Below are 12,929 nucleotides of genomic sequence, written 5' to 3'. Positions count from 1 at the left end.
CGGGACGGGGAGCTCCTCGGCGCCCACCTCCCTCCCCACCCCCGCCCCCCGCCCCTCCGGGACCCCCGCCTCAGCTCACCGCCGCTCGGTACCGCATCCTGGCCCTCGCACCCCGCACCCCGCACCGGCTGCGCCGCACGGAAGGACCGACGGCCTCGGCGTCAGCGAGGGAGGGAGGGAGGGAGGAAAAGAGGGAGGGAAAGAGGGAAGGAGGGAGGGGCCGGCCCACCCCCACCCCCCAGCCCCCACCCAACCCTCCCCTCCCTCAAGGAGGGGCAGAGACACAGAGACCAACGGTGAGACGGTGACACCGGGGTGGGGGTCCCCTGGGTGGACCCCGGGCTCGGCCCCCACCCCCAGGACAGAGAGGACTGAGCTGGGAGTGGGGTTCGGGGTGATGGGGACCACCCCCTCTCTCCCCATTCAGGTCACTCTGTGCCTGGAGCTTGGGGAAGGGCCGGAGGGGAGTGGGCCCGGGCCTGGGGTGCCGGGGCGGAGGGGTGCTGGGGTGGGGGGCTGAGCTCCAGTGGCCTGGGGCCCACCCCCTCCTGACTCAGGTTTTCCAGGGGAGCCACTGACTCACGGCGGGCGGCCGGTCCCGGGAACTGTGTCCACACGGGCACGTAACCCACTTCCGGCCCCGGCTACAAGGCCGAGGTCGGTTATCCCGCCGGGAGTGAGGGGGCCGGGTTCTCCTCTGCTGGACCCCGTCCCCCCGCTGTCCCTCCGTCCCCTCCACCGGCCGTCCCTCAGTCCCTCCCTCCTCACCCGCTGGGTCCCGGGAAAAGCTAAAAATAGAAATGTCCAAATACGGGAGGAGCGGCCAGAGAGGGAGGCCGGGCTACGGCCGACCTTCGGCAGGGCAGGCCCCAGACCGGGACACGGGCGGGACCAAGTGACCCCTCCGTTATAGGCCCGATCCCCCAACTCCTGGACTCCCTACGACCCCATAGGGCTCCTCTCTGACCTCGGGCCCGGCCCTTCACCAGCCTCCTCCGGCCTCCCCTTCCTCCCCCGTCCCACGTCTTTCCCAAACTGCGGCCAAACTTCCTTCCGTCCGGCTCCTGGGACCATGCCCTGCCTCTCCGGCCTCCATGTGGGCACACCCGGCCTTCTGGTCAGCCCAGCGCCCTTTGGCTCCCCGTCTCTTCTCTTGCTCTGAACCCTTAACTGGGTCTCTCCCCGCACACCTAGAGGACTACCCTTTGCCCACCTTCCTCTGACACAGCTCTTCCCAGATTGGACAGGAGGGGCAGGCAGGGGGTGGGAGGGCCCGGCCCTCCCCCACAGGCATCCACCCAGCTGGTCTGAACTGGACACCCCCTCACCCCCCCCTCCCCCTAGGAGAAGGAAGAGAAAAGCAGCTGCTGGAGCCTCATTAGGAAGAAATGGCTAATTAACTTCAGAACAACAACAGCCCTGGGCCTTGGAGAGGGAGGGCAGTGGGGAAGGGGAGATGGGGGGGGGTCACACAGGAGTGGTGGGTGAGGGAGGGCGGAGCTCTGAGGAAGGCAGAGTTGGGAGAAAGTGAGATCCACACATATACACTTGGGGATGGGAAGGTGAATACACAGACATGCAGCGCTGGGCAGGACACACACAGATACACCGCCCCCCACCATGGTGCTGGGAAGATGGGCACCCTCCCAAACTCGCAAGGAGGTGGGATGTTCACACAGAGGTGGGCTCGCATAGACACATACAGGGCTAAGGAGGTGGGAAGTACACACAGAGATGGGGATCACGTACCCAGACACACATGGAGCTGGTGAGGTGGATATGCACAGAAGCAAGAAGGTGGTCAGACACAGAGGTGGGAACTCAGCAGTCAGTCAATCGGCGGTATTTATTGAGTGCCGAGCACCGTACTAAGTGCTTGAGAAATACAACAGAGCCGGTAGATCCAATCGGGACAGCCGGTGGGGCCCGAGAGGCCACCCTTTCCCCAGGGAGGCTGCAAGTGAGCCGCGGCTTGGAGCCCCATCCAGAGCCCCAGAGCCGGAGTCCGGCTGGCGAGGGAATGGGGCTCATTGGCCGTGGCCCTACTGCCCTGAGGGTTGGAGCCCAAGCACGCATGCACGCAAACTCAGGTGCACACACAGACACACACACACACACAAGGGACTTGAACTGTTTGTTCAGCCCCGGGAGCTGCCCCGTCCACCCCCCAACACACATACACTCCAGGCCACAGCTGGGGGAGCAATCTCTTTGTCGACAGGGAATGCCTCTGCTACATTGTATTCTGCCAAGTACTTAGTACAGTGCTCTGCACACAGGAAGTGCTCAATAAATACGATTGATCAACCGAGTGACAGAGCCTCAGACTCAAGGGGGGCGCCCAACTCAAGGTCCCATGGCAGCCTCCGCTCACCGTCCCCTCTTCTGCTGATCACACCCGGGCCCATCCCTCCTCTCCCTCCAACCCTGTCTAATAGATGTGAGAATCTGAGATCTCTGGAGAGCGGACCTGAGGCGGGGGGCTCCCGACTAGGATGGGGGGCTCCCGACTAAGGCGGGGCAACAGTGGGACCAGGGGCCGGGCGGGCAATGAATCTGCACCCCCTTTTCACCCCCAGTCCGGCCCCCCACCCCAGGTAATGACCACAATGGCGGAATAGACCTGATTAATTATGGAAGAGCCAGCAGGGCGATAACACATGGAGAGGCGAGGAAGGGGGGAGACACAGGGGCGAGGGGAGAGGACAGAGACGGGAAAGGCCGACAGAGCCAGCAGTGACAAGAAGGGGATGGGTCAGGGAGATGAGGAGGAGGAAGGGACAGTGGTGTGGAAAGACAAGGAGAGAGGGGTATGGAGAAAAGGAATAGAGATGGGAAGGGGAGAAGGGCGCAAGAGCAGGAAGTGGGATGGGGGATGGGAAACCCATCTGGAAAAATGGCAATGAAAACGGGCAAGATGGGGGTAGAGGAAGGAGAGTTAGGGAGGATGGGGGAGACGGGGAGGGTGGTGGTAAAGGGAGTGAGGCAGGGCACAGAAATTGCGGAGGCAGGATGGGGGCTGGAGAGCTTTTTTATGGTATTTGTTGAGCGCAATGTGCCGAACACTGTAATAAGTGCTGGGGTAGATACAATCTAATTGAGTTGGACACAATCCATGTCCTGCCTGAGGCTCACAGTCTTAATCCCCATTTTACAGATGAGGTAACTGAAGCACAGAGTTGTTCAGTGAATTGTGCAAGGTCACACAGCAGATACGTAGAGGGGCCGGTATTAGAACCCGGGTCCTTCTGAATCCCAGGCTTGTGCTCTGGCCACTAAGCTGCATAGCTTCTCAGAGGTGAGAGGTCACTGGGGAAGAGGGGCTGCAGGGGCCCCAGGGAGCCCCTGTTCAAAGAATAATAATAATAATAAACAATTCTGGTACCTGTTAAGTGCTTACTGTGTGCCAGGCACTGTACGAAGCGCTGGGGTGGATACAAGCAAATTGGGTTGGACAGTCCCTGTCCCACATGGGGCTCACAGTCTTAATCCCCATTTTACAGATGAGGAATCTGAGGTCCAGAGAAGTCAAGTGACTTGTCCAGGGTCACCCGGCAGACAAGTGGTAGAGCCGGAATTAAAATCCACAACCTTCTGACTCCCAGACCCGTGCTCCAGCCAGTACTACACACTGCTTCCCATAAGCACAGACACGGTCTTCCAGGCCTCGGCCCATCCACCTCAGCTGCCCCAGCCCCCCCGGACACCCCCTCCCTCCACCACGATCCCCGGGTCCTCGGGTCCCCAGGTCCCAGAGCCCGACTCTCCCGGAGATGCCTGCCTGGGCCCGTCTGTCGAGTCAGCGAAATGGAATGAAGGGAATCCACCAGCTTGGGCGGGGGCGGCCCGGGGAGAGGAGGGAGGGTCATCCCACGCTTTGTCGGGAGAGGGGAGGGGGACCCTCCAAATTCCCAGGATTCCTGGACAGACGGTGACAGCCCTGCACGTTTCACAGACGGGAGAGGGAGGAGGCCCCACCGCAGACACACCCCAGGGAGGGGTCCCTTCGGCTCTTCCTCCTCCAACTGCCCCCAATGCCTCCCCGCTCTCCCAAACACAGTCATTCCTCACTGACTAGTGCCCCACAATACCCCCACCCCCCAAATCTGAGCCCCTCCCCAACATATTAGTGCACCCCCGCCTAGCTCCCCAAGAGGCCAAGGAGGCAGACTTCATCTGGGCAGTGTGGTCTGTCCAAGGGCCAGAGGCAAAGAAGGCATAACCGGAAGCGGTTCTAAGCTGGGGTAACAGAGAAGCAGCATGGTGTAGAAGACAGAGCACAGGCCTGGGAGGCAGAAGGTTGTGGGTTCTGATCCCGGCTCTGCCACTTGTCTGTTGCGTGACCTTGGACAAGTCTTTTTACTTCTCAGGGCCTCAGTTACCTCATCTGTAAAATGGGGATTGAGACTGTGAGCCTGTTGTGGGCAGGGATTGTCTCTCTCTGTTGCTGAACTGTACTTTCCAAACGCTTAGTACAGTGCTCTGCATATTGTAAGCGCTCAATAAATTCGACTGAATGGATGAATGAATGACTGGGAACCCCTTGTGGGATAGGGACTGTGTCCAACCTGATTTGCTTGTATCCACCCCAGGGCTTAGTAGAGTGCCTGGCAGACAGCAAGTGCTTAAATACCACAATTATTATTATTATTTTTATGATGATGATTGTTATTAACCCAACCAAGTTAGGGCTGGGGCACTGGGGGAGAGGGGCAGGGGCTGGGTCACAGGGGAGAGGAATGAGGACTGGACTACTGGTGAGAGGTGCAGGGGCTGGAACTCTGGGATAAAGAGACAGTGCAGGGATGTGGGGGCCACTAATCCCTGCCCTCGTCGCCCCCCTCCAGGAAGGCAGCCAATCAGATCACCTCATGAAACCCCCGGGCGAGCCCCAAACTATCACACCTCCCGTCCCCAAAGTCCCTCTCCCTCCGGCTCCTCCCAAGACAGAAACAAGCGTGGCCCGGCCAGCAGGGTCAGCGTCCCGGGGCCTGCGGAAGCCTGGACTCCGTCATGGAGGGACTAAGTCCTCAGAGCTGGACTCCTGCCTTGCTCCCGCTCCCAGAGAACAAAGCCCAGCCCCTTCCTCACTGGCCCCTTCCGACCAATGGACACTCCACCGCTGGACCACAGAAGCCCCCAAGGATTTGAGGGTGGGAGAGGGCGTAAGGTCCCCGGGGGAAATGGGAACGGTGGCGCGGGCAGGGAGATGGCAGGAGCGGGGCAGGGAGGGGGAGGTGGCAGGACAGGCACAGGGATGGGGAGGTGGCTGAGGTCATGGCTCAGGCCAACGGGTGGAGGGGAGGTCAAGGCCTCGGTCGCTCCTACGACTAGGTGATGTAGGGCAGGGTTGGGAGCGGGGTGGGGCCTCCTGTTGGAGCAGGAGGTGCTGGGCGAGGGAAGAACAGGATTGCAAACCTAAATCTCTGTTTCCTCACCCCCCTTTGGAGCCGGGAAAACTCTGAGCTGGCTGAACCTCAGCCGAATCCCAGGTCGACCCAGGCCGGGGAACACCCGGCCCCGGGCCCCGGGGGATCGGGGTCTCCGTCAACAAGCGCAGATCCCTGGAGATCCGGGCCAGGTGGGGCCCGGGGGATACCTGAGGCTCCACTGCCGGTAGGCGGGTCACTGCCTCCAGCCCGTAATAATAATAATAGTAATAACAATAAATAATAACAATAAAAATGGTATTTGTTAAGCGCTTACTATGAGCCAAAGCACTTACTGAGCACTGGAGTAGACATAAGATAATTGGATCAGACACACTCCCTGTTCCGGGTGGGGCTCACAGTCTAAGTAGGCAGCAGGACAAGCACTGAATCCCCACTTTACAGATGAGGAAACAGAGACACAGAAAAGTTAAGTGACTTGTCCAAAGCCACACAGCAGGCAAGTGGTGGAGCCGGGATTAGAACCCAGGTTCCCTGACTCTGAGCCCTGTGCTATGGCCTCTAGGGCACAACCCAGCCCTCCTGGGGCTATTTCTGGGTGGGTGGGTGAAATCAGTGGTATTTACTGAGTGCTTACTGTGCGCAGATCACTGGACTAAGTGCTTGGGAGAGCACAATAAAAGAGTTGGTAGACACGTTTCTGCCCACAAGGAGTTTACAGTCTAGAGGCGGCGACAGACATTAATATAACAATAACATGGCAATAACAACTATTATTATTATGGTATTTGTTAAGCATTTACTATGTGCCAAACACTGTTGTTAAGAAACGAGGTTTATATACCTTTACGAAAGACCCTCTGCCATCTACCACAAAGCACTGGGGGGAGAGGGAAGGGTGTTGAAGAGGCCTGACAGAAGCAGCGTGGCTTAGTGGAAAGAACCCGGGTTTGGGAGTCAGGGGTCGTGGGTTCTAATCCCAGCTCCGCCACATATCAGCTGTGTGACTTTGGGCAAGTCAGTTGACTTCCCTGTGACTCAGTTACCTCATCTGTAAAGTGGGGATTAAGACTGTGAGCCCCACGGAGTACAGCCCGATTACCTTGTATCTACCCCAGCTCTTAGAATAGTGCTTAGTACACAGTAAGCGTTTAACAAATACCATCATCATTATTACTAATCCTGACTACCACTGGCTTTCTCTGTGACCTAGGGCAAATCATTTTAACTGAGCCTCAGCTCCCTCCTCTGAAAAACGGGGATTCATTACCTGGTCTCCCTCCCGCTTAGACTGTGAGCTCCATGTGAGACAGGCACTGGGTCTGATCTAATTGTACTGCCCGACCCCTGCACTTAGCACAGTGCTTGGCACACAGATGCTCAACAGACATCACTATTATAATTACTATTATTATTTCATCTATTAGGTGTCTGTTGCCAACACCCCTCCCAAACTTATTCTTAGAATGGGGGCCCCTTGGGGGCCAGGGACTGTATCTACATCTCCAACGTGCACATCTCTTTCCCAGTGCTTTGCACAACTGGCAGAACAGCGTGGTTTAACGGATGGGGCCTGGGAGTCAGAAGGACCTGGGTTCTAATCCCGGCTCCACCACATGTCTGCTGTGTGACCCTGGGCAAGTCACTCCACTTCTCCGTGCCTGTTACCTCACCTCTAAAATGGGGATTAAGACGGTGAGCCCCATGTGGGACGGGGCTGTGTCCAACCTGATTACTTTGTACTTACCCGAGGACTTAGAACAGGGCTTGGCACATAAGTACCAGAATAATAACAGGCACCTAATAAATACTATTTTTCCCCCTCTACTAAATGAGCCTGGGATCGCCAATCTAGATAAGAAGTGGAGCTCTGCCTCCTCCTTTCCCCATCACCCACCTCGCCCTCAAGCGTCCCATACTAAGCCAGCACTAGCCCTGGCCTACAGCCTCTCCCTCCTGCCCTCCGCACTTCTGGCCTCACTGTGTCCGTCGGCAGTGGGGACTGTCCAGCCCTGCCCTGATCTGCTCACCACCCTCCCCCCGAGCCCCGCTCTGCACTTTGGCCCTCACTCCCCTCCAGCAGGGCCAGACCACGCCTAGATCCACTAGTTTGTAAACTCCTTGAGAGCAAGGCTTGGGTATACCAACCAACTCCATTGTACTGTACTCCCCCAAGTGCTTAGTACAGTGCTCTCCACACAATAAGCGCTCAATAAATCCCATTAATTTGTTGATTGATGCCTAGGTAGTTTTGTGCCCATGACACACCCCGGGGCACTCCTTTCTAATCCCCTCTACGCTGTAAGCTCTTTTGTGGGGAGGAAGCATATCTACCAGCTGTTGTACAGTGCTGTGCATATAGAAAGCGCTCCATATATACAACTGATTGATTGGTCACGTCTCTTCTAACACTGGTTTTGCCAGTCGTGAGCCTCAACCACGGCTCTTACCCCAGGCTGGGAGAGGGGGCTGGTCCTGAAGAGCAGCAGTGTGGCCTAACGGATAGAGCACGGGCCCGGGAGTAGGAAGGACCTGGCTTCTAATCCCCGCTCTGCCACTTGTCTGCTGTGGGACCTTGGGCAAGTCACTTCACTGTGCCTCAGTTACCTCATTCGTAAAGTGGGGATTAGGACCGTGGGCCGTGGTGGGACATCAACTGTGTCCTACTTGATTAACTCGTATCTTCCCCAGAGTTAAGAACAGTGTCTGGCACATAGTAAACACTTAACAAATACCATTAAAAGAGAACAAAAAAGAGGGCTGAATTCCTCCTGTTCCCCAGGAGGAAAGTTACATGACTAGGTCTAAATTCACCAACCTAAAAAATGCCATCTGCTCCGGTGTTCCAGGCCTCTGCCGGTGTTTGGCTTCTCTGCTTGCTCTACTGTCTTTTCGCCCTAAACATTATAGTATTTGTTTAGCGCTTACTATGCATCAAACACTATTCTAAGCGCTGGACTGGATACAAGTTCATCAGGTCGGACACAGACCCTCTCCCACCCGGGACTCACCGTCTACGTAGGAGGGAGAACAGGTCTTAGTCTCCATTTTACAGCTGCGGGATTTACAGCTAATAAAAAAATAATAACTTGAACGTGCACAGCACTTTTATTTCCCAAAGCAGGTTCACGTCGGTTAGGTCGTTTGCCTTCCCTGGAAGCAGGGGGGATGCGGGTATTATTTTCTCCAAGTTACAGTTGAGGTAACTAAGGTTCAGAGGGCTTAAGTATCTTTCCCAAGGTCAGCCGGCAGCCCCAACTTTCCTGGCTTTCGGTTCCACTAGGCCACACTGACTTCCCCCCAAGTGTGACGTTTCCCTTATGTCTGACCGAGCCGGTCCCGTCTGAGCCACCTCACCCCAACGCGAGTAGGACCTGAGTTCCCACACCCTCCGCATGGCCCTGCCTTTCCAAGGGTGAGATGCCAAGTGGAATTCTCCATCGGGTGGGGAAGGCCGGTGACGGATCTGTCCCGGTCGGTGACGGATCCGTCCCGGCCGGTGACGGATCCGTCCCGCTCGGTGATGGATCAGTCCCCGTCTTGGACCTCATCCCATCCCCTGCCCCCTCCCAGGCTGGAATCTCGACTCCCCCCAGGGTCCCCTCCCTGACCCACTGGGATGGAGTGAGGGGTGCCAAGCCCGTGAGGCGGGGGGCACTCGGGGCGTGACCCGTGGGCACCGACCGGCGGTGACCCCAACCCGCAGTGACCTTGGAGAGTGGGGGAGGCCTAAGCCCCCCCCCCCCACGGCAGTGGTGGCCGTGGGGGGCTCGGACCGGCCGCAGGTTGGCACGGGGCCAATAGGCCGGGCCACCTCCTGAGGCCCGGCCCGTGGTCAGCCCCGGGTGAGAATGGAAACACAGTAACTGCCCTCTGGCCTCGGGCACTCCCCTCCCTAGATCTGGACCATGGTCACTGTTGGAGGCGGAGGGGTCGGTGCTGCAAAATAGGGGGGGGCTCCCAAGTGAAGGTGGGGGAAGGGCCGGGGGGGGGCATTCGGACTTCACGTGGGGGTTGGCAGAATGGGTGGGGAAGGGTGCCCTGCCCACGGGGGTCTGTCCCGGGGGGGTCACAGATGCTGGGGAGGGGGTGCCAGGGGGAGGGTCCCCTTCGCTCGGCCGAGCCCCTCCGCGCCCCGTGCCCGGGCCGAGCCGTTCCCGCCGGGTGGGCGCGGTACCCACCGGCTGTCGGTCCGTCTCTGGGTGCGAGGGTCTGCGTCCTCCGCTGAGCGCTGGGAGGCCGGGCGCCCGGAGGAGCGTCAGCGGCCCGGACGGTCCGAGCCCGCCGGGAGCCGGAGCCGGCACCGGCACCGCCGCCGCCCCCTCCTCCTCCTGCCGCCGCCGCCGCCGCCGCCGCGCCTCATCCCCGCCCGCTCCCCGGGAGGCGCGGCCACACACACACGGGGGCGCGCGCGGGCGGGCGGACGCGGGCGCGCGCTCATTCACCCCCTCTTGGGCTGGAGGGCGCGCTCCCCCGCAGGCAGACACGCGCACGGGCGCGGGGACGCGCGCGCAGGCCCCGCCCCCTCCCCCCGATGGGGCCCGGCCCCGCGCAGCCGCCGTAAGCCCCGCCGCCCCAGCATCAGAACCCCACACGCTTGTCTTCTGGTTTGCTTTTTACTTACACACACACACACACACACATATATAATATATAGACACACACTCTCAAATATCCCTGATCTTGCTTTTTTTTTTTTTTACTTATACACACACATTCTCTCACAAATATCCCTAATCTTTTTTCTACTTACACACACACACTCTCTTTCTCTCAAATATCCCTATTCCTGTTTTCTTTTCCCTTATACACACACTTCTCTCTCTTTCTCTTTCACAAATATCCCTAATCTTATTTTTTTTACTTATACACACACATTCTCTCACAAAAATCCCTAATCTTTTTTTTTTTTTACTTACACACATACACACACTCTCTTTCTCTCTCATCAATATCCCTATTCTTGCTTTCTTTTAACTTCTGCTCACACACTTCTCTCACTTTCTTTCTTTTTCACAAATATTCCTAATATATATTTTTTTTTACTTACACACATACACACACTCTTTCGCTCTCACAAATATCCCTAGTCCTGTTTTTTTTTTTTTACTTACACATAACACACACACACACACATTCTCACAAATATCCCTAGTCTTGGCTTTTTTTACTTACACATATACACACACTCTTTCTCTCTCACAAATAACCCTAGTCTTGTTTTTTTCTTTTACTTAATAATAATAATGTTGGTATTTGTTAAGCACTTACTATGTGTAGAGCACTGTTCTAAGCGCTGGGGTAGATAAAGGGTCATCAGGTGGTCACACGTGAGGCTCACAGTTAATCCCCATTTTACAGATGAGGCCACTGAGGCACAGAGAAGTTAAGTGACTTGTCCAAAGTCACACAGCTGACAAGTTGTAGAGCCGGCATTCTAACCCATGACCTGACTCCCAAGCCCGTGCTCTTTCCACTGAGCCACGCTGCTTCTCTATACTCACACATATACACACACTCTCTTTCTCTCTGATAAATATCCCTATTCTTGCTTTCTTTTTACTTATACACACACTTCTCTCACTTTCTTTCTCTCTCTCAAATATCCCTAGTCATTTTTTTTTTTACTTACACAAATACACACACTCTCTCACAAATATCCCTCATCTTGCTTTCTTTTTACTTATACACACATACTTCTCTCACTTTCTCTCTTACAGATATCCCTAATCTTATTTTTTACTTACACACATACACACACACTCTTTCTCTCTCACAAATATCCCTAATCTTGCTTTCTTTTTACTTATACACATACTTCTTCTCTCACTTTCTCTCTTACAAATATCCCTATCTTCTTTTTTTACTTACACACATACACACACTCTTTCTCTCTCACAAATATCCCTATTCTTGCTTTCTTTTTACTTATACACACAGACTTCTTCTCTCACTTTCTTTCTCACAAATATCCTTAATCTTTTTTTTTTACTTACACACATACACACTTTCTCACAAATATCCCTAATCTTGGTGGTTTTTTTACTTACATACACACACACTCACAAATATCCTAATCTTGTTTTTTTCTTAAACACATACACACACTCTCCCTCACAGATATCCCTAATCTTGTTTTTTTTTACTTATGCACACACATACTCTCTTTCTCTCTCTCACAAATATCCCTAATCTTGTTTGTTTGGTTTTTTTACTTACACATATTTTCTCTCACAAATAGCCCACCACTTGTCTGCGGGTAACCTTGGGCAAATCACTTCACTTCTCTGTGCCTCAGTTACTTCACCGGTAAAATGGGGATAAAGACTGTGAACCCCAAGTGGAACAGAGACTATGTCCACCCTGATTATCTTGTACCTACCCCAGCCCTTGGCACAGTGCCTGGCATGTAGTAAATGCTTAACAGATACCATAAGAAAAATCCCTACCGTAACACAAATATCCCTCTAAGTTGTAAGCACCTTGTGGGCAAGGGAATGTATCTACCAACTCTGTTGTATTATACTCTCCCAAGCGTTTAGTACGTTGGTCTGTATGCGGTAAGTGCTCTATAAATTCCATAAACAGACATGTATAACAGAGACACACTCCCTGACATGCACAAACCCAATACAGTACTTTCCCTCGTACACACTGTAGCCACAGTCCCGTTTAGTTTCTTGGGGGATTCGCACCCTCACCTGCCCCTTTCTGGGGGACACCCCTGAACTCCTCCTTCTTGATTTCCTTCCCCACCTGCCCTTTTTCACCCTCCCCCTCAAGCCCCACGACTTGTTTGATCCCTCCCTCAGTCGGCAGACAGGACACCTGGCTCCATTCTCCTCTCCACTACTCCACCACCACCCCCAGCCCCTCCAGTCCAGCTCCATCATGTCAAGGACCCCTCGCCATCCCCCAGGCCAGCCTCCTCCTGGTCACAGCCCATGCCCACTCAGGGGCCCCGCCGTGGGCAGCATGCCCAAACACCTCCTCCCCCAGTTTGGCAGTTCCCTCCCTTCACCCCCATGCCCTCCCCAGGCCCCTCCGGCCCCTCACTGGGGTCATGGTGCCTCCCCCGCTGCCAGGAGCCAGTTCCCCCTCCAGAGGCCGGACCCCTGCCCTTACAGTCTTGCTGGGTCCATGGGGGTGGACGACACGGATGATTTCTCCCGTGGGAATCAGCTCCACTTGTAGCGCCATCCTAGTCCCGCCAGAGGTGAGGCCTGCACCCCCACAATGCCCACCGCAGGGGCAGCCGTGGTCCCCTCCTCCTTCTCCAAGGCGGGAGGCACGAGAATCTCAGGATCCACAGCCCGTGTGCCCCGGCCGCTGCCGGACCTGGGAATTTATGGCTCCGCTCGCTCGCAGACGGTCAGTTGGTCTGTGTTCAACTCTGGCCCCAGGGGACACTGCTGAGTCCAGTTCCTCGGGATGCAGCCAGACAGTTGGCCCCAGGTGCGGGCAGGAGACGCAGGGCAGGAAAGGGAGGCCAAAAGAAGCTCAGGAAATGCCTGGTGTCCCAGGCCCTTGACCTCAACC

The 12,929-nt window shown here is 55.8% G+C and overlaps 1 protein-coding gene across 3 annotated transcripts in view; it reads right to left on the bottom strand.

The window, feature by feature from the left end:
* MYO1C (myosin IC) overlaps positions 1-12,723 on the bottom strand; it is a 29,716-nt gene extending 16,993 nt beyond the window's left edge. The window contains exon 1 of one of the 3 annotated variants that reach the window (XM_029082045.2): positions 12,516-12,723. In XM_029082045.2, coding sequence (XP_028937878.1) covers positions 12,516-12,590 — 75 coding nt within the window. In that variant the 5' untranslated portion in view covers positions 12,591-12,723. Of the gene's footprint in view, positions 1-79; positions 164-9,571; positions 9,683-12,515 lie in introns of those variants that run through there. The other 2 variants (XM_029082047.2, XM_029082046.1) reach the window with 2 other exon arrangements.
* Positions 12,724-12,929: the final 206 nt, after the last annotated feature.

This window comes from Ornithorhynchus anatinus, chromosome 17 (genome assembly GCF_004115215.2).
Source record: "Ornithorhynchus anatinus isolate Pmale09 chromosome 17, mOrnAna1.pri.v4, whole genome shotgun sequence".
NCBI lineage: Eukaryota > Metazoa > Chordata > Mammalia > Monotremata > Ornithorhynchidae > Ornithorhynchus > Ornithorhynchus anatinus.
The sequence above is the reverse complement of the archived record's forward strand: the minus strand, read 5'-3'. Positions and strand labels throughout refer to the sequence as shown.